This window comes from Salvelinus alpinus, chromosome 24 (genome assembly GCF_045679555.1).
Source record: "Salvelinus alpinus chromosome 24, SLU_Salpinus.1, whole genome shotgun sequence".
Taxonomy (NCBI): Eukaryota; Metazoa; Chordata; class Actinopteri; order Salmoniformes; family Salmonidae; genus Salvelinus; species Salvelinus alpinus.
This window is the reverse complement of record NC_092109.1, coordinates 29,311,213-29,328,914: the sequence shown is the minus strand read 5'-3', so window position 1 is coordinate 29,328,914 and position 17,702 is coordinate 29,311,213. Positions and strand designations below refer to the sequence as shown.

The 17,702-nt window shown below is 46.5% G+C and overlaps 1 protein-coding gene across 1 annotated transcript in view; it reads right to left on the bottom strand.

The window, feature by feature from the left end:
• Positions 1-230: 230 nt before the first annotated feature.
• Positions 231-17,702, bottom strand: part of LOC139552517 (ribosomal protein S6 kinase alpha-4-like) — a 67,111-nt gene continuing 49,639 nt past the window's right edge. Inside the window, exons 14-18 of the mRNA XM_071364325.1 lie at positions 5,542-5,712; positions 4,996-5,187; positions 4,732-4,900; positions 3,139-3,302; positions 231-2,433 (exon numbers count right to left, since the gene is read on the bottom strand). Of these exons, the coding sequence (XP_071220426.1) occupies positions 2,209-2,433; positions 3,139-3,302; positions 4,732-4,900; positions 4,996-5,187; positions 5,542-5,712 (921 nt within the window). The 3' untranslated portion in view covers positions 231-2,208. The remainder of the gene's footprint in view (positions 2,434-3,138; positions 3,303-4,731; positions 4,901-4,995; positions 5,188-5,541; positions 5,713-17,702) is intronic.

Here is a 17,702-nt window from a genome sequence, read left to right as displayed (position 1 = left end):
GCCTGCTACTGGTAAGCACCCTACTGTCCCCTACTGGTTACATTAACATTAAAGTCCATTTCTGTCAACTGTCACAACCGATACTGTACCTCATGTAACAAATATTTCCTGGATGCATAAAATTCAAGACAAAGTTGAATTAAAAATATACATCAATCATTATCTCCTAAGCAAAAAGACTCACGGCAAATTTATGTAAGAGACTAAGAACTGAAGAAAATGAATAAATATTGAGTAAAATCATTTATTTTTCTCCACATTTAAGTGTTCGACACAAAACAAAGCATTACAAGTTATTGTGACATAGTGTATCTCAATATCATGATATGCTTTGAAGAACATTTAATATCTTTTGCCAAAAAGGACAACAATACATGGCATGGGCAGTAGCTCATTAAAAATAGTATCTCAAATTCATAACATTAAAAAGACAACATACGACATCAACAGCCAAATGAAAATACAAACAATAGCATAGAACAAAAGCACAGTTCCCGACACAAAATAATGTTTATAAGAAATAACGAATAAAAATTATATTTACTACATTAACCTGCAATAATGGTTTATCTGGAGACTAAGGAAAAGAGCACATATAATACCCAGAACCAGTCACGCTGCGCACACGCAAACCAATCAACATGCATACAGTACATACACTCAAACCCACCAAAGGTAAATCAGTCTGAAAACCATTACCACAGCATCAGAAAAACACATCACAACCCATAAAATGTAATAAATACTCAAATAAGCACTGTGTTTAAAGCTGAAATGTGTATCACTGATTAAATGACTACATTTGTGCAATGTCCAGGTACAAATCTAATCAACAGTCAATATATTTGGGTAAAAAAGTGATTGGTAAATGATCAGTGTAACTGACATTCAATGATAAGATACCGAAATGTCTTAAAAAAACACTAAATTCTTTCAATCAGGGTGACAATTCTTACTCACAGTACAAAATAATTCATATTTTGATTTGTCCCTTTGAGAAATATAGCGAAAAGTTGCTCTGCTCATAAGAACTCAACACCATGAGCTGTAGGGCACTGTCATCTGTGTATGATAATATAATATCAAATCAGAATGTTTATCATAACCCAGTGTTTTATTTCCCCGTCTTATCTTATTTAGTCAGAATCATGATGGTTGTTAATTAATGAAGCACACATGTACACACACACAGGACAATGGATGCCGTTATTTGATTTGCAGGTGAAGTTCAGTGAACCAGTTAAGTATACACAGCGAGACCAATGTCAATAGAACGCTGAAATCTCAAGCCAAAGGGAATGATACTAAGGTTCCTGTAAATTGGCAGTATGGGACATCTGGGTCACAAAGACTGCGTCCCATGGACTGGGATCATTACGCAGGGTCAAAGTTCACTTGAACAGCTGTCCGCAGTAATAATAATAGATTTTCTTTTATATAGTACAGTAGCACCATTATTTCTCAATCTCAACCACACCATTAGATACAGTGAGACTTCCAACAGACTCCTAACCACTGCCTCGGTTTGTCATGCGATGAGTGCTGTGTATGTATCTACAAGTGCTCCGGTGTAGAGGTCATGACCTCCCTATGTATATATGGCTTGTGCTCATTATGGCTCCTCATTTCCCTTTACCTCTCCCTCCCGCCACCCTGCCTCCCTCCCTCCCTCCCTCTGGTACTGAGAACATGTTAACATCAGGATAACTGCATGCTCATCATCGTCACCCTGGCAAGGTCACTGAAACCTTCATTAGTATGACCTTAAAGCCAACAGTCTTCCATAACCTACCATACTGATATTTATCCTCTAGACCGGAGTTATGAAAACACTGATCTAAAGCTTATTTCCATTCAAGAAATTACATGTTAGTTAATTTCTTGAGAAAATTAAATGAGATGGTACAAGCTACTGCAGTTTACTGCAAATGGTATAAACACATAGATAAAGTCATTGCATCATTACGATAACGCAAATAGCATCATCTTTCTAGAAAACAGGGAGATGAATCCTTAAATATTTAACTAGTCTCTTAGTTGGTTCATAAATAAGCTCTTAGACTTAGAATTTGGAGATTCTAGATGACTTTGGAATTCAAATCAAGTCATCTCTGGTCTTTCAGAGACAGTATCCCAATCTGTCATATCTGAATTAATGTGCTTCCTTCTCCTAACTTTATTCCTCTCACTCTTCCCCCTACTCCCCTTCTAGTGCTTTTCTAGCTTCGGGGACAGAGTTTGGTGTGGTGGCTGTGTTTTTGAGTTTGTTGCAGCGGCAGAGGCAGCTGAGGAAGAGGAGGAAGAGGATGAGCAAGAGGAGCTCCGTCGAGTCTCCACACCTGTACTTGTCATCTTGAGCTTGCGTCGCTTTGCAAGGGGGGCGTTGTCAACACTCTTCAGAAAGAAGCCCTCCCTCTTCCCCTTGTTGAACGCCTAATAGAGAGAGGATGTACATACAATAGTACATACAAAATTATAAACTGGGTGAATTGAGCTCTGAATGCTGATTGGCTGACAGCCGTGGTATATCAGACCGTTTACCACGGGTACAACAAAACATTTATTTTTACTGCTCTAATTACGTTGGTAACCAGTTTATAATAGCAATAAGGCACCTCTGGGGTTTGTGGTATATGGCCAATATACCACGGTTCAGGGCTGTGTCTAGGCACTCCGCCGTGCTGAAGAACAGCCCTTAGCAGTGGTATGGTATGTACCATATGCCACACTTCTGGCCTTACTGCTTAAATATAACCTACCTATTCTATTACAACGCACATACACCTCCATTATATTTCTCTATTGTGGTTATTTCTCTATTGTCATTATATTGCGCATACCCTTTATTATATTCCTATGGTGTTATATTGTGTTCTCTATTTGTTTTACTACTACATTTAACGTAATTTTTGATTGAATACTTTATAGATGTTGCACTGTTGGAGAGGAGAGCTGGCGAGTGAGTAAGCATTTAATTATAATGCGTACTATACGCTATACTCTGCATATGGCAAATAAACTTTGATTTGATTGGGAGATTCAAAAAATACAAAACATATATATAAATAAAAGAACACAAGGAATGTAATCTACTGGTTATAGAAAATTTATACTTTCTTCCCACTGGAATTCCATTACCTTGTAGGTGGCGTTGACATAAGAGCGGACGATGGGGCCGCTGGACTCTAGCACATCTGGGGTGCAGAGGGGGGTGGAGGATAGGATGGCCCCGCCCTGCAGCCAGCTGTTCTCTCTCAGAGCAGACAGCTTGAGACGCCTCTCTGGATCCACCGTCAGAAGCCCTGAACACAAACAGGAAGGAAGGAGGTTTAGAAGAGTTAGTGAGGGAAGGAGGGAGGTTTAGAAGAGTTAGTGAGGGAAGGAGGGAGGTTTAGAAGAGTTAGTGAGGGAAGGAGTGAGGTTTAGAAGAGTTAGTGAGGGAAGGAGGGAGGGAGGTTTAGAAGAGTTAGTGAGGGAAGGAGTGAAGTTTAGAAGAGTTAGTGAGGGAAGGAGTGAGGTTTAGAAGAGTTAGTGAGGGAAGGAGTGAGGTTTAGAAGAGTTAGTGAGGGAAGGAGGGAGGTTTAGAAGAGTTAGTGAGGGAAGGAGGGAGGTTTAGAAGAGTTAGGGAGGGAAAGCAAAAATGAAAAATATGAAAGGTTGGGAAGGGAGGGGGGTTAGTTTAGAAGAGGGAGAGAGAGAGGAAAGGAAGGAGCAGGGAGGGGCAGAGAAAGCATGACAGAAAAGAGGAAAGTGAGCGAGGGCAGGGCAGGGACAGATAAAGACGGGGGAAATGTTTAAAAGATTGAGTGAATGGAGAAGGAATAATTGCATCGTGATTGATTGATGATTGTCGACTACAGGAAAAGGAGGACCGAGCACGCCCCCATTCTCATTGACGGGGCTGCAGCGGAGCAGGTTGGAGAGCTTCAAGTTCCTTGGTGTCTACATCACCAACAAACTAACATGGTCCAAACACACTAAGATAGTTGTGAAGAGTGCACGACAAAGCCTATTCTCCCTCAGGAGACTGAAAAGATTTAGCATGGGTCCTCAGATCCTCAAAAGGTTCTACAGCAGCACCATCAAGAGCATCCTGACTGGTTGCATCACTGGCTGGCATGGCAAATGCTTGGCCTCCGACCGCAAAGCACTACAGAGGGTAGTGCGTACGGCCCAGTACATCACTGGGGCCAAGCTTCCTGCCATCCAGGACCTCTATACCAGGCGGTGTCAGTGGAAAGCCCTAAAAATTGTCAAAGACTCCAGCCACCCTAGTCTGTTATCTCTGCTACCGCACAGCAAGCGGTACAGGAGCGCCAAGTCTAGGTCCAAAAGGCTTCTTAATAACAGCTTCTACCCCAAAGTCATAAGACTCCTGAACAGCTAATCAAAGGGCTACCCAGACCCCTCTTTTACGCTGCTGCTACTCTGTTTATTATCTTTGGATATTTACTTTAACTCTACCTACATGTACATATTACCTCAATTAACTCAACTAACCAGTGCCCCCGCACATTGACTCTGTACCGGTACTCCCTGTATATAGCCTTGCTTTTTATTAAACACTTTTTTTTCTAAAAAAACTTCTCAAAGCATTGTTGGTTAAGGGCTTGTAAGTAAGCATTTCACTGTAAGGCTACACCTGTTGTATTCGGCACATGTGACAAATAAAATGTGATTTGGATCATGTCAATGAGTGAATAAGGATAATGTAAGGGATTCAGAACATACCTTTCACAAGCTCTTTAGCCTCCCCTGACACACCCTTCCAGGCTTCTCCAGCCAACGAGAAGTCTCCCTCTTTAATTTTATGCATGATGTCAACAGCATAAGATGAGGTCATCCCCGCTCGCTGCTGTTGCTTACTCTGGAAGGGCACCTGTCCTGACAGCATGGTGTACTGCCGGACGGACGGACACACACAGTCATTAATAACATAACGATAATTCGTTTTACTAATGACACATTACAGAGTCAGGTTAGGAGAGTAAGTACCAGGATGACCCCAAGGCTCCAGAGGTCGCAGGCCTGGTCGTAACCGGTGCTGTGGAAGAGCTCAGGAGCAGCATACTGCAGTGTGAAGCAGGGAGTCTGCAGGGGGGCGCTGCCCGCAGGGCACAGCCGGGCAAAACCAAAATCTATCACCTTCAGCACCGAGTCCTCCCCCTCGTCTGCAAACAGCACATTCTGAAAAAGAGAAAAGGAAAGAGAAAGAGAGAGAGCGAGCGAGAAGTGAGTGGGCCGTGCAAGAACAACACAGTCATCAGAAGGTTACAGTCACTGGCTGATGTAATGGAGCAACAAATGTCAATTTATTTTAGCCTGAACCAACAAAATAAAATCATAAACCTGATAGGCCATGCTTAGTGGTTTTTACAGCATTGCTAAAGACTTTGATCTCATCATACTCACTGGCTACAGGCTTTGGTTGGTACAGAGTACTATTGCAGCAAACTCAATGACTTCTTTCGGGCCATACATTTCTATAGAATATATTTAGACTCCCTCTCTCTCGCTGTCTGTGTCTGTCTGTTGGCCCACCTCTGGTTTGAGGTCTCTATGCACCACTCCAGCCTCGTGCATGAAGCCGACAGCTGACACCAGGCTCCTGAGCAGCTGACTGGCCTCTGATTCCCCAAACAGCTTCTTCTTCTTGATCCTCTCCAGCAGCTCCCCCCCACGCAGCAGCTCCATCACCAGGTATGTATGGAACTGAGAGAGAGGAGGGAGAGAGAAGGAGGGAGGATGGGGAAAGAGAGGGAGGTGGGGGGAGATGGAAAAGAGGGGGTGGGGAGAGAGAAAATAATAAGGTTGTATGATGAGAAAATAGTTTCTTGCTGCATGATTGATTAAGTTCCCCAATAAATACCCCAAATGTCAAACATTATTGTGATTCAAGACCTGAAACCTTGTAAGTAAACACAGCCAAGGAGAAGAGAAAGAAAGTGCCTGTAGTTGTTAGTGCTTGAAGGTGGGTGCATGTAGTTATTAGTGCTTGAAGGTGCGTTCCTGTAGTTGTTAGTGCTTGAAGGTGAGTGCCTGTAGTTGTTAGTGCTTGAAGGTGGGTGCCTGTAGTTGTTAGTGCTTGAAGGTGGGTGCCTGTAGTTGTTAGTGCTTGAAGGTGCGTGCCTGTAGTTATTAGTGCTTGAAGGTGCGTGCCTGTAGTTGTTAGTGCTTGAAGTTGGGTGCCTGTAGTTGTTAGTGCTTGAAGGTGGGTGCCTGTAGTTGTTAGTGGTTGAAGGTGCGTTAGTTATTAGTGCTTGAAGGTGGGTGCATGTAGTTATTAGTGCTTGAAGGTGGGTGCATGTAGTTATTAGTGCTTGAAGGTGGGTGCATATAGTTGTTAGTGCTTGAAGGTGGGTGCATGTAGTTGTTAGTGCTTGAAGGTGGGTGCCTGTAGTTGTTAGTGCTTGAAGGTGGGTGCATGTAGTTATTAGTGCTTGAAGGTGGGTGCATATAGTTGTTAGTGCTTGAAGGTGCGTTAGTTATTAGTGCTTGAAGGTGGGTGCCTGTAGTTGTTAGTGCTTGAAGGTGGGTGCATGTAGTTATTAGTGCTTGAAGGTGGGTGCATGTAGTTGTTAGTGCTTGAAGGTGGGTGCCTGTAGTTGTTAGTGCTTGAAGGTGGGTGCCTGTAGTTGTTAGTGCTTGAAGGTGCGTGCCTGTAGTTGATAGTGCTTGAAGGTGGGTGCCTGCAGTTGTTAGTGCTTGAAGGTGCGTGCCTGTAGTTGTTAGTGCTTGAAGGTGCGTTAGTTGTTAGTGCTTGAAGGTGCGTGCCTGTAGTTGTTAGTGACTGAAGGTGTGTGCGTGTAGTTGTTAGTGCTTGAAGGTGCGTGCCTGTAGTTAGTGCTTGACGGTGCGTGCCTGTAGTTGTTAGTGCTTGAAGGTGGGTGCCTGTAGTTGTTAGTGCTTGAAGGTGGGTGCCTGTAGTTGTTAGTGCTTGAAGGTGCGTGCCTGTAGTTGTTAGTGCTTGAAGGTGCGTGCCTGTAGTTGTTAGTGCTTGAAGGTGGGTGCCTGTAGTTGTTAGTGCTTGAAGGTGCGTGCCTGTAGTCGTTAGTGCTTGAAGGTGGGTGCCTGTAGTTGTTAGTGCTTGAAGGTGGGTGCATGTAGTTATTAGTGCTTGAAGGTGGGTGCCTGTAGTTGTTAGTGCTTGAAGGTGGGTGCCTGTAGTTGTTAGTGCTTGAAGGTGCGTGCCTGTAGTTGTTAGTGCTTGAAGGTGGGTGCCTGTAGTTGTTAGTGCTTGAAGGTGGGTGCCTGTAGTTGTTAGTGCTTGAAGTTGGGTGCCTGTAGTTGTTAGTGCTTGAAGGTGGGTGCCTGTAGTTGTTAGTGCTTGAAGGTGCGTTAGTTGTTAGTGCTTGAAGGTGCGTGCCTGTAGTTGTTAGTGACTGAAGGTGCGTGCCTGTAGTTGTTAGTGACTGAAGGTGCGTGCCTGTAGTTAGTGCTTGAAGGTGCGTGCCTGTAGTTGTTAGTGCTTGAAGGTGCGTGCCTGTAGTTATTAGTGCTTGAAGGTGCATGCCTGTAGTTGTTAGTGCTTGAAGGTGGGTGCCTGTAGTTGTTAGTGCTTGAAGGTGGGTGCCTGTAGTTGTTAGTGCTTGAAGGTGGGTGCCTGTAGTTGTTAGTGCTTGAAGGTGGGTGCCTGTAGTTGTTAGTGCTTGAAGGTGGGTGCCTGTAGTTGTTAGTGCTTGAAGGTGGGTGCCTGTAGTTGTTAGTGCTTGAAGGTGCGTGCCTGTAGTTATTAGTGCTTGAAGGTGCGTGCCTGTAGTTGTTAGTGCTTGAAGTTGGGTGCCTGTAGTTGTTAGTGCTTGAAGGTGGGTGCCTGTAGTTGTTAGTGGTTGAAGGTGCGTTAGTTATTAGTGCTTGAAGGTGGGTGCATGTAGTTATTAGTGCTTGAAGGTGGGTGCATGTAGTTATTAGTGCTTGAAGGTGGGTGCATATAGTTGTTAGTGCTTGAAGGTGGGTGCATGTAGTTGTTAGTGCTTGAAGGTGGGTGCATGTAGTTATTAGTGCTTGAAGGTGGGTGCATATAGTTGTTAGTGCTTGAAGGTGGGTGCCTGTAGTTGTTAGTGCTTGAAGGTGGGTGCATGTAGTTATTAGTGCTTGAAGGTGGGTGCATATAGTTGTTAGTGCTTGAAGGTGCGTTAGTTATTAGTGCTTGAAGGTGGGTGCCTGTAGTTGTTAGTGCTTGAAGGTGGGTGCATGTAGTTATTAGTGCTTGAAGGTGGGTGCATGTAGTTGTTAGTGCTTGAAGGTGGGTGCCTGTAGTTGTTAGTGCTTGAAGTTGGGTGCCTGTAGTTGTTAGTGCTTGAAGGTGCGTGCCTGTAGTTGATAGTGCTTGAAGGTGGGTGCCTGCAGTTGTTAGTGCTTGAAGGTGCGTGCCTGTAGTTGTTAGTGCTTGAAGGTGCGTTAGTTGTTAGTGCTTGAAGGTGCGTGCCTGTAGTTGTTAGTGACTGAAGGTGTGTGCGTGTAGTTGTTAGTGCTTGAAGGTGCGTGCCTGTAGTTAGTGCTTGAAGGTGCGTGCCTGTAGTTGTTAGTGCTTGAAGGTGGGTGCCTGTAGTTGTTAGTGCTTGAAGGTGGGTGCCTGTAGTTGTTAGTGCTTGAAGGTGCGTGCCTGTAGTTGTTAGTGCTTGAAGGTGCGTGCCTGTAGTTGTTAGTGCTTGAAGGTGGGTGCCTGTAGTTGTTAGTGCTTGAAGGTGCGTGCCTGTAGTCGTTAGTGCTTGAAGGTGGGTGCCTGTAGTTGTTAGTGCTTGAAGGTGGGTGCCTGTAGTTGTTAGTGCTTGAAGGTGGGTGCATGTAGTTATTAGTGCTTGAAGGTGGGTGCCTGTAGTTGTTAGTGCTTGAAGGTGGGTGCCTGTAGTTGTTAGTGCTTGAAGGTGCGTGCCTGTAGTTGTTAGTGCTTGAAGGTGGGTGCCTGTAGTTGTTAGTGCTTGAAGGTGGGTGCCTGTAGTTGTTAGTGCTTGAAGTTGGGTGCCTGTAGTTGTTAGTGCTTGAAGGTGGGTGCCTGTAGTTGTTAGTGCTTGAAGGTGCGTTAGTTGTTAGTGCTTGAAGGTGCGTGCCTGTAGTTGTTAGTGACTGAAGGTGCGTGCCTGTAGTTGTTAGTGACTGAAGGTGCGTGCCTGTAGTTAGTGCTTGAAGGTGCGTGCCTGTAGTTGTTAGTGCTTGAAGGTGCGTGCCTGTAGTTATTAGTGCTTGAAGGTGCATGCCTGTAGTTGTTAGTGCTTGAAGGTGGGTGCCTGTAGTTGTTAGTGCTTGAAGGTGGGTGCCTGTAGTTGTTAGTGCTTGAAGGTGCGTGCCTGTAGTTGTTAGTGCTTGAAGGTGGGTGCCTGTAGTTGTTAGTGCTTGAAGTTGGGTGCCTGTAGTTGTTAGTGCTTGAAGGTGGGTGCCTGTAGTTGTTAGTGCTTGAAGGTGCGTTAGTTATTAGTGCTTGAAGGTGGGTGCATGTAGTTATTAGTGCTTGAAGGTGGGTGCATGTAGTTGTTAGTGCTTGAAGGTGGGTGCCTGTAGTTGTTAGTGCTTGAAGGTGGGTGCCTGTAGTTGTTAGTGCTTGAAGGTGCGTGCCTGTAGTTGATAGTGCTTGAAGGTGGGTGCCTGCAGTTGTTAGTGCTTGAAGGTGCGTGCCTGTAGTTGTTAGTGCTTGAAGGTGCGTTAGTTGTTAGTGCTTGAAGGTGCGTGCCTGTAGTTGTTAGTGACTGAAGGTGCGTGCCTGTAGTTGTTAGTGCTTGAAGGTGCGTGCCTGTAGTTAGTGCTTGAAGGTGCGTGCCTGTAGTTGTTAGTGCTTGAAGGTGCGTGCCTGTAGTTATTAGTGCTTGAAGGTGCGTGCCTGTAGTCGTTAGTGCTTGAAGGTGGGTGCCTGTAGTTGTTAGTGCTTGAAGGTGGGTGCCTGTAGTTGTTAGTGCTTGAAGGTGGGTGCATGTAGTTATTAGTGCTTGAAGGTGGGTGCCTGTAGTTGTTAGTGCTTGAAGGTGGATGCCTGTAGTTGTTAGTGCTTGAAGGTGCGTGCCTGTAGTTGTTAGTGCTTGAAGGTGGGTGCCTGTAGTTGTTAGTGCTTGAAGGTGGGTGCCTGTAGTTGTTAGTGCTTGAAGTTGGGTGCCTGTAGTTGTTAGTGCTTGAAGGTGGGTGCCTGTAGTTGTTAGTGCTTGAAGGTGCGTTAGTTGTTAGTGCTTGAAGGTGCGTGCCTGTAGTTGTTAGTGACTGAAGGTGCGTGCCTGTAGTTGTTAGTGCTTGAAGGTGCGTGCCTGTAGTTAGTGCTTGAAGGTGCGTGCCTGTAGTTGTTAGTGCTTGAAGGTGCGTGCCTGTAGTTATTAGTGCTTGAAGGTGCGTGCCTGTAGTTGTTAGTGCTTGAAGGTGGGTGCCTGTAGTTGTTAGTGCTTGAAGGTGGGTGCCTGTAGTTGTTAGTGCTTGAAGGTGGGTGCCTGTAGTTGTTAGTGCTTGAAGGTGCGTGCCTGTAGTTGTTAGTGCTTGAAGGTGGCTGCCTGTAGTTGTTAGTGCTTGAAGTTGGGTGCCTGTAGTTGTTAGTGCTTGAAGGTGGGTGCCTGTAGTTGTTAGTGCTTGAAGGTGCGTTAGTTATTAGTGCTTGAAGGTGGGTGCATGTAGTTATTAGTGCTTGAAGGTGGGTGCATGTAGTTGTTAGTGCTTGAAGGTGGGTGCCTGTAGTTGTTAGTGCTTGAAGGTGGGTGCCTGTAGTTGTTAGTGCTTGAAGGTGCGTGCCTGTAGTTGATAGTGCTTGAAGGTGGGTGCCTGCAGTTGTTAGTGCTTGAAGGTGCGTGCCTGTAGTTGTTAGTGCTTGAAGGTGCGTTAGTTGTTAGTGCTTGAAGGTGCGTGCCTGTAGTTGTTAGTGACTGAAGGTGCGTGCCTGTAGTTGTTAGTGCTTGAAGGTGCGTGCCTGTAGTTAGTGCTTGAAGGTGCGTGCCTGTAGTTGTTAGTGCTTGAAGGTGCGTGCCTGTAGTTATTAGTGCTTGAAGGTGCGTGCCTGTAGTTGTTAGTGCTTGAAGGTGGGTGCCTGTAGTTGTTAGTGCTTGAAGGTGGGTGCCTGTAGTTGTTAGTGCTTGAAGGTGCGTGCCTGTAGTTGTTAGTGCTTGAAGGTGGGTGCCTGTAGTTGTTAGTGCTTGAAGGTGCGTGCCTGTAGTCGTTAGTGCTTGAAGGTGGGTGCCTGTAGTTGTTAGTGCTTGAAGGTGGGTGCCTGTAGTTGTTAGTGCTTGAAGGTGGGTGCATGTAGTTATTAGTGCTTGAAGGTGGGTGCCTGTAGTTGTTAGTGCTTGAAGGTGGGTGCCTGTAGTTGTTAGTGCTTGAAGGTGGGTGCCTGTAGTTGTTAGTGCTTGAAGGTGGGTGCCTGTAGTTGTTAGTGCTTGAAGGTGGGTGCCTGTAGTTGTTAGTGCTTGAAGTTGGGTGCCTGTAGTTGTTAGTGCTTGAAGGTGGGTGCCTGTAGTTGTTAGTGCTTGAAGGTGCGTTAGTTGTTAGTGCTTGAAGGTGCGTGCCTGTAGTTGTTAGTGACTGAAGGTGCGTGCCTGTAGTTGTTAGTGCTTGAAGGTGCGTGCCTGTAGTTAGTGCTTGAAGGTGCGTGCCTGTAGTTGTTAGTGCTTGAAGGTGCGTGCCTGTAGTTATTAGTGCTTGAAGGTGCGTGCCTGTAGTTGTTAGTGCTTGAAGGTGGGTGCCTGTAGTTGTTAGTGCTTGAAGGTGGGTGCCTGTAGTTGTTAGTGCTTGAAGGTGGGTGCCTGTAGTTGTTAGTGCTTGAAGGTGCGTGCCTGTAGTTGTTAGTGCTTGAAGGTGGGTGCCTGTAGTTGTTAGTGCTTGAAGGTGGGTGCCTGTAGTTGTTAGTGCTTGAAGGTGGGTGCCTGTAGTTGTTAGTGCTTGAAGGTGCGTTAGTTATTAGTGCTTGAAGGTGGGTGCATGTAGTTATTAGTGCTTGAAGGTGGGTGCCTGTAGTTGTTAGTGCTTGAAGGTGCGTGCCTGTAGTTGTTAGTGCTTGAAGGTGGGTGCCTGTAGTTGTTAGTGCTTGAAGGTGGGTGCCTGTAGTTGTTAGTGCTTGAAGTTGGGTGCCTGTAGTTGTTAGTGCTTGAAGGTGGGTGCCTGTAGTTGTTAGTGCTTGAAGGTGCGTTAGTTATTAGTGCTTGAAGGTGGGTGCATGTAGTTATTAGTGCTTGAAGGTGGGTGCATGTAGTTGTTAGTGCTTGAAGGTGGGTGCCTGTAGTTGTTAGTGCTTGAAGGTGGGTGTCTGTAGTTGTTAGTGCTTGAAGGTGCGTGCCTGTAGTTATTAGTGCTTGAAGGTGGGTGCATGTAGTTATTAGTGCTTGAAGGTGGGTGCATGTAGTTGTTAGTGCTTGAAGGTGGGTGCCTGTAGTTGTTAGTGCTTGAAGGTGCGTGCCTGTAGTTATTAGTGCTTGAAGGTGCGTGCCTGTAGTTATTAGTGCTTGAAGGTGCGTGCCTGTAGTTAGTGCTTGAAGGTGCGTGCCTGTAGTTGTTAGTGCTTGAAGGTGGGTGCCTGTAGTTAGTGCTTGAAGGTGCATGCATGTAGTTGTTAGTGCTTGAAGGTGGGTGCCTGTAGTTGTTAGTGCTTGAAGGTGGGTGCCTGTAGTTGTTAGTGCTTGAAGGTGCGTGCCTGTAGTTATTAGTGCTTGAAGGTGCGTGCCTGTAGTTGTTAGTGCTTGAAGGTGGGTGCCTGTAGTTGTTAGTGCTTGAAGGTGGGTGCCTGTAGTTGTTAGTGCTTGAAGTTGGGTGCCTGTAGTTGTTAGTGCTTGAAGGTGGGTGCCTGTAGTTGTTAGTGCTTGAAGGTGCGTTAGTTGTTAGTGCTTGAAGGTGCGTGCCTGTAGTTGTTAGTGACTGAAGGTGCGTGCCTGTAGTTGTTAGTGCTTGAAGGTGGGTGCCTGTAGTTGTTAGTGCTTGAAGGTGCGTGCATGTAGTTGTTAGTGCTTGAAGGTGGGTGCCTGTAGTTATTAGTGCTTGAAGGTGCGTGCCTGTAGTTAGTGCTTGAAGGTGCGTGCCTGTAGTTGTTCGTGCTTGAAGGTGCGTGCCTGTAGTTGTTAGTGCTTGAAGGTGGGTGCCTGTAGTTATTAGTGCTTGAAGGTGGGTGCCTGTAGTTGTTAGTGCTTGAAGGTGCGTGCGTGTAGTTGTTAGTGCTTGAAGGTGGGTGCCTGTAGTTGTTAGTGCTTGAAGGTGGGTGCCTGTAGTTGTTAGTGCTTGAAGTTGGGTGCCTGTAGTTGTTAGTGCTTGAAGGTGGGTGCCTGTAGTTGTTAGTGCTTGAAGGTGCGTTAGTTGTTAGTGCTTGAAGGTGCGTGCCTGTAGTTGTTAGTGACTGAAGGTGCGTGCCTGTAGTTGTTAGTGCTTGAAGGTGGGTGCCTGTAGTTGTTAGTGCTTGAAGGTGCGTGCATGTAGTTGTTAGTGCTTGAAGGTGGGTGCCTGTAGTTATTAGTGCTTGAAGGTGCGTGCCTGTAGTTAGTGCTTGAAGGTGCGTGCCTGTAGTTGTTCGTGCTTGAAGGTGCGTGCCTGTAGTTGTTAGTGCTTGAAGGTGGGTGCCTGTAGTTATTAGTGCTTGAAGGTGGGTGCCTGTAGTTGTTAGTGCTTGAAGGTGCGTGCGTGTAGTTGTTAGTGCTTGAAGGTGCGTGCGTGTAGTTGTTAGTGCTTGAAGGTGCGTTCCTGTAGTCGTTAGTGCTTGAAGGTGGGTGCCTGTAGTTGTTAGTGCTTGAAGGTGGGTGCCTGTAGTTGTTAGTGCTTGAAGGTGGGTGCCTGTAGTTGTTAGTGCTTGAAGGTGGGTGCCTGTAGTTGTTAGTGCTTGAAGTTGGGTGCCTGTAGTTGTTAGTGCTTGAAGGTGGGTGCCTGTAGTTGTTAGTGCTTGAAGGTGCGTTAGTTGTTAGTGCTTGAAGGTGCGTGCCTGTAGTTGTTAGTGACTGAAGGTGCGTGCCTGTAGTTGTTAGTGCTTGAAGGTGCGTGCCTGTAGTTAGTGCTTGAAGGTGCGTGCCTGTAGTTGTTAGTGCTTGAAGGTGCGTGCCTGTAGTTATTAGTGCTTGAAGGTGCGTGCCTGTAGTTGTTAGTGCTTGAAGGTGGGTGCCTGTAGTTGTTAGTGCTTGAAGGTGGGTGCCTGTAGTTGTTAGTGCTTGAAGGTGCGTGCCTGTAGTTAGTGCTTGAAGGTGCGTGCCTGTAGTTGTTAGTGCTTGAAGGTGCGTGCCTGTAGTTATTAGTGCTTGAAGGTGCATGCCTGTAGTTGTTAGTGCTTGAAGGTGGGTGCCTGTAGTTGTTAGTGCTTGAAGGTGGGTGCCTGTAGTTGTTAGTGCTTGAAGGTGCGTGCCTGTAGTTGTTAGTGCTTGAAGGTGGGTGCCTGTAGTTGTTAGTGCTTGAAGGTGGGTGCCTGTAGTTGTTAGTGCTTGAAGGTGGGTGCCTGTAGTTGTTAGTGCTTGAAGGTGCGTTAGTTATTAGTGCTTGAAGGTGGGTGCATGTAGTTATTAGTGCTTGAAGGTGGGTGCATGTAGTTGTTAGTGCTTGAAGGTGGGTGCCTGTAGTTGTTAGTGCTTGAAGGTGCGTGCGTGTAGTTGTTAGTGCTTGAAGGTGCGTGCGTGTAGTTGTTAGTGCTTGAAGGTGCGTTCCTGTAGTCGTTAGTGCTTGAAGGTGGGTGCCTGTAGTTGTTAGTGCTTGAAGGTGGGTGCCTGTAGTTGTTAGTGCTTGAAGGTGGGTGCCTGTAGTTGTTAGTGCTTGAAGGTGGGTGCCTGTAGTTGTTAGTGCTTGAAGTTGGGTGCCTGTAGTTGTTAGTGCTTGAAGGTGGGTGCCTGTAGTTGTTAGTGCTTGAAGGTGCGTTAGTTGTTAGTGCTTGAAGGTGCGTGCCTGTAGTTGTTAGTGACTGAAGGTGCGTGCCTGTAGTTGTTAGTGCTTGAAGGTGCGTGCCTGTAGTTAGTGCTTGAAGGTGCGTGCCTGTAGTTGTTAGTGCTTGAAGGTGCGTGCCTGTAGTTATTAGTGCTTGAAGGTGCGTGCCTGTAGTTGTTAGTGCTTGAAGGTGGGTGCCTGTAGTTGTTAGTGCTTGAAGGTGGGTGCCTGTAGTTGTTAGTGCTTGAAGGTGGGTGCCTGTAGTTGTTAGTGCTTGAAGGTGCGTGCCTGTAGTTGTTAGTGCTTGAAGGTGGGTGCCTGTAGTTGTTAGTGCTTGAAGGTGGGTGCCTGTAGTTGTTAGTGCTTGAAGGTGGGTGCCTGTAGTTGTTAGTGCTTGAAGGTGGGTGCCTGTAGTTGTTAGTGCTTGAAGGTGCGTTAGTTATTAGTGCTTGAAGGTGGGTGCATGTAGTTATTAGTGCTTGAAGGTGGGTGCATGTAGTTGTTAGTGCTTGAAGGTGGGTGCCTGTAGTTGTTAGTGCTTGAAGGTGGGTGTCTGTAGTTGTTAGTGCTTGAAGGTGCGTGCCTGTAGTTATTAGTGCTTGAAGGTGGGTGCATGTAGTTATTAGTGCTTGAAGGTGGGTGCATGTAGTTGTTAGTGCTTGAAGGTGGGTGCCTGTAGTTGTTAGTGCTTGAAGGTGCGTGCCTGTAGTTATTAGTGCTTGAAGGTGCGTGCCTGTAGTTAGTGCTTGAAGGTGCGTGTCTGTAGTTGTTAGTGCTTGAAGGTGGGTGCCTGTAGTTAGTGCTTGAAGGTGCATGCATGTAGTTGTTAGTGCTTGAAGGTGGGTGCCTGTAGTTGTTAGTGCTTGAAGGTGGGTGCCTGTAGTTGTTAGTGCTTGAAGGTGCGTGCCTGTAGTTATTAGTGCTTGAAGGTGCGTGCCTGTAGTTGTTAGTGCTTGAAGGTGGGTGCCTGTAGTTGTTAGTGCTTGAAGGTGGGTGCCTGTAGTTGTTAGTGCTTGAAGTTGGGTGCCTGTAGTTGTTAGTGCTTGAAGGTGGGTGCCTGTAGTTGTTAGTGCTTGAAGGTGCGTTAGTTGTTAGTGCTTGAAGGTGCGTGCCTGTAGTTGTTAGTGACTGAAGGTGCGTGCCTGTAGTTGTTAGTGCTTGAAGGTGGGTGCCTGTAGTTGTTAGTGCTTGAAGGTGCGTGCATGTAGTTGTTAGTGCTTGAAGGTGGGTGCCTGTAGTTATTAGTGCTTGAAGGTGCGTGCCTGTAGTTAGTGCTTGAAGGTGCGTGCCTGTAGTTGTTCGTGCTTGAAGGTGCGTGCCTGTAGTTGTTAGTGCTTGAAGGTGGGTGCATGTAGTTATTAGTGCTTGAAGGTGGGTGCCTGTAGTTGTTAGTGCTTGAAGGTGCGTGCGTGTAGTTGGTAGTGCTTGAAGGTGCGTGCGTGTAGTTGTTAGTGCTTGAAGGTGCGTTCCTGTAGTCGTTAGTGCTTGAAGGTGGGTGCCTGTAGTTGTTAGTGCTTGAAGGTGGGTGCCTGTAGTTGTTAGTGCTGGAAGGTGCGTGCCTGTAGTTATTAGTGCTTGAAGGTGCGTGCCTGTAGTTGTTAGTGCTTGAAGGTGGGTGCCTGTAGTTATTAGTGCTTGAAGGTGCGTGCCTGTAGTTGTTAGTGCTTGAAGGTGCGTGCATGTAGTTGTTAGTGCTTGAAGGTGGGTGCCTGTAGTTATTAGTGCTTGAAGGTGGGTGCCTGTAGTTGTTAGTGCTTGAAGGTGCGTGCCTGTAGTTATTAGTGCTTGAAGGTGCGTTAGTTGTTAGTGCTTGAAGGTGCGTGCCTGTAGTTGTTAGTGACTGAAGGTGCGTGCCTGTAGTTGTTAGTGCTTGAAGGTGTGTGCCTGTAGTTAGTGCTTGAAGGTGCGTGCATGTAGTTGTTAGTGCTTGAAGGTGCGTGCCTGTAGTTATTAGTGCTTGAAGGTGCGTGCCTGTAGTTGTTAGTGCTTGAAGGTGGGTGCCTGTAGTTGTTAGTGCTTGAAGGTGGGTGCCTGTAGTTGTTAGTGCTTGAAGGTGGGTGCCTGTAGTTGTTAGTGCTTGAAGGTGCGTGCCTGTAGTTGTTAGTGCTTGAAGGTGGGTGCCTGTAGTTGTTAGTGCTTGAAGGTGGGTGCCTGTAGTTGTTAGTGCTTGAAGGTGGGTGCCTGTAGTTGTTAGTGCTTGAAGGTGCGTTAGTTATTAGTGCTTGAAGGTGGGTGCATGTAGTTATTAGTGCTTGAAGGTGGGTGCCTGTAGTTGTTAGTGCTTGAAGGTGCGTGCCTGTAGTTGTTAGTGCTTGAAGGTGGGTGCCTGTAGTTGTTAGTGCTTGAAGGTGGGTGCCTGTAGTTGTTAGTGCTTGAAGTTGGGTGCCTGTAGTTGTTAGTGCTTGAAGGTGGGTGCCTGTAGTTGTTAGTGCTTGAAGGTGCGTTAGTTATTAGTGCTTGAAGGTGGGTGCATGTAGTTATTAGTGCTTGAAGGTGGGTGCATGTAGTTGTTAGTGCTTGAAGGTGGGTGCCTGTAGTTGTTAGTGCTTGAAGGTGGGTGTCTGTAGTTGTTAGTGCTTGAAGGTGCGTGCCTGTAGTTATTAGTGCTTGAAGGTGGGTGCATGTAGTTATTAGTGCTTGAAGGTGGGTGCATGTAGTTGTTAGTGCTTGAAGGTGGGTGCCTGTAGTTGTTAGTGCTTGAAGGTGCGTGCCTGTAGTTATTAGTGCTTGAAGGTGCGTGCCTGTAGTTAGTGCTTGAAGGTGCGTGCCTGTAGTTGTTAGTGCTTGAAGGTGGGTGCCTGTAGTTAGTGCTTGAAGGTGCATGCATGTAGTTGTTAGTGCTTGAAGGTGGGTGCCTGTAGTTGTTAGTGCTTGAAGGTGGGTGCCTGTAGTTGTTAGTGCTGGAAGGTGCGTGCCTGTAG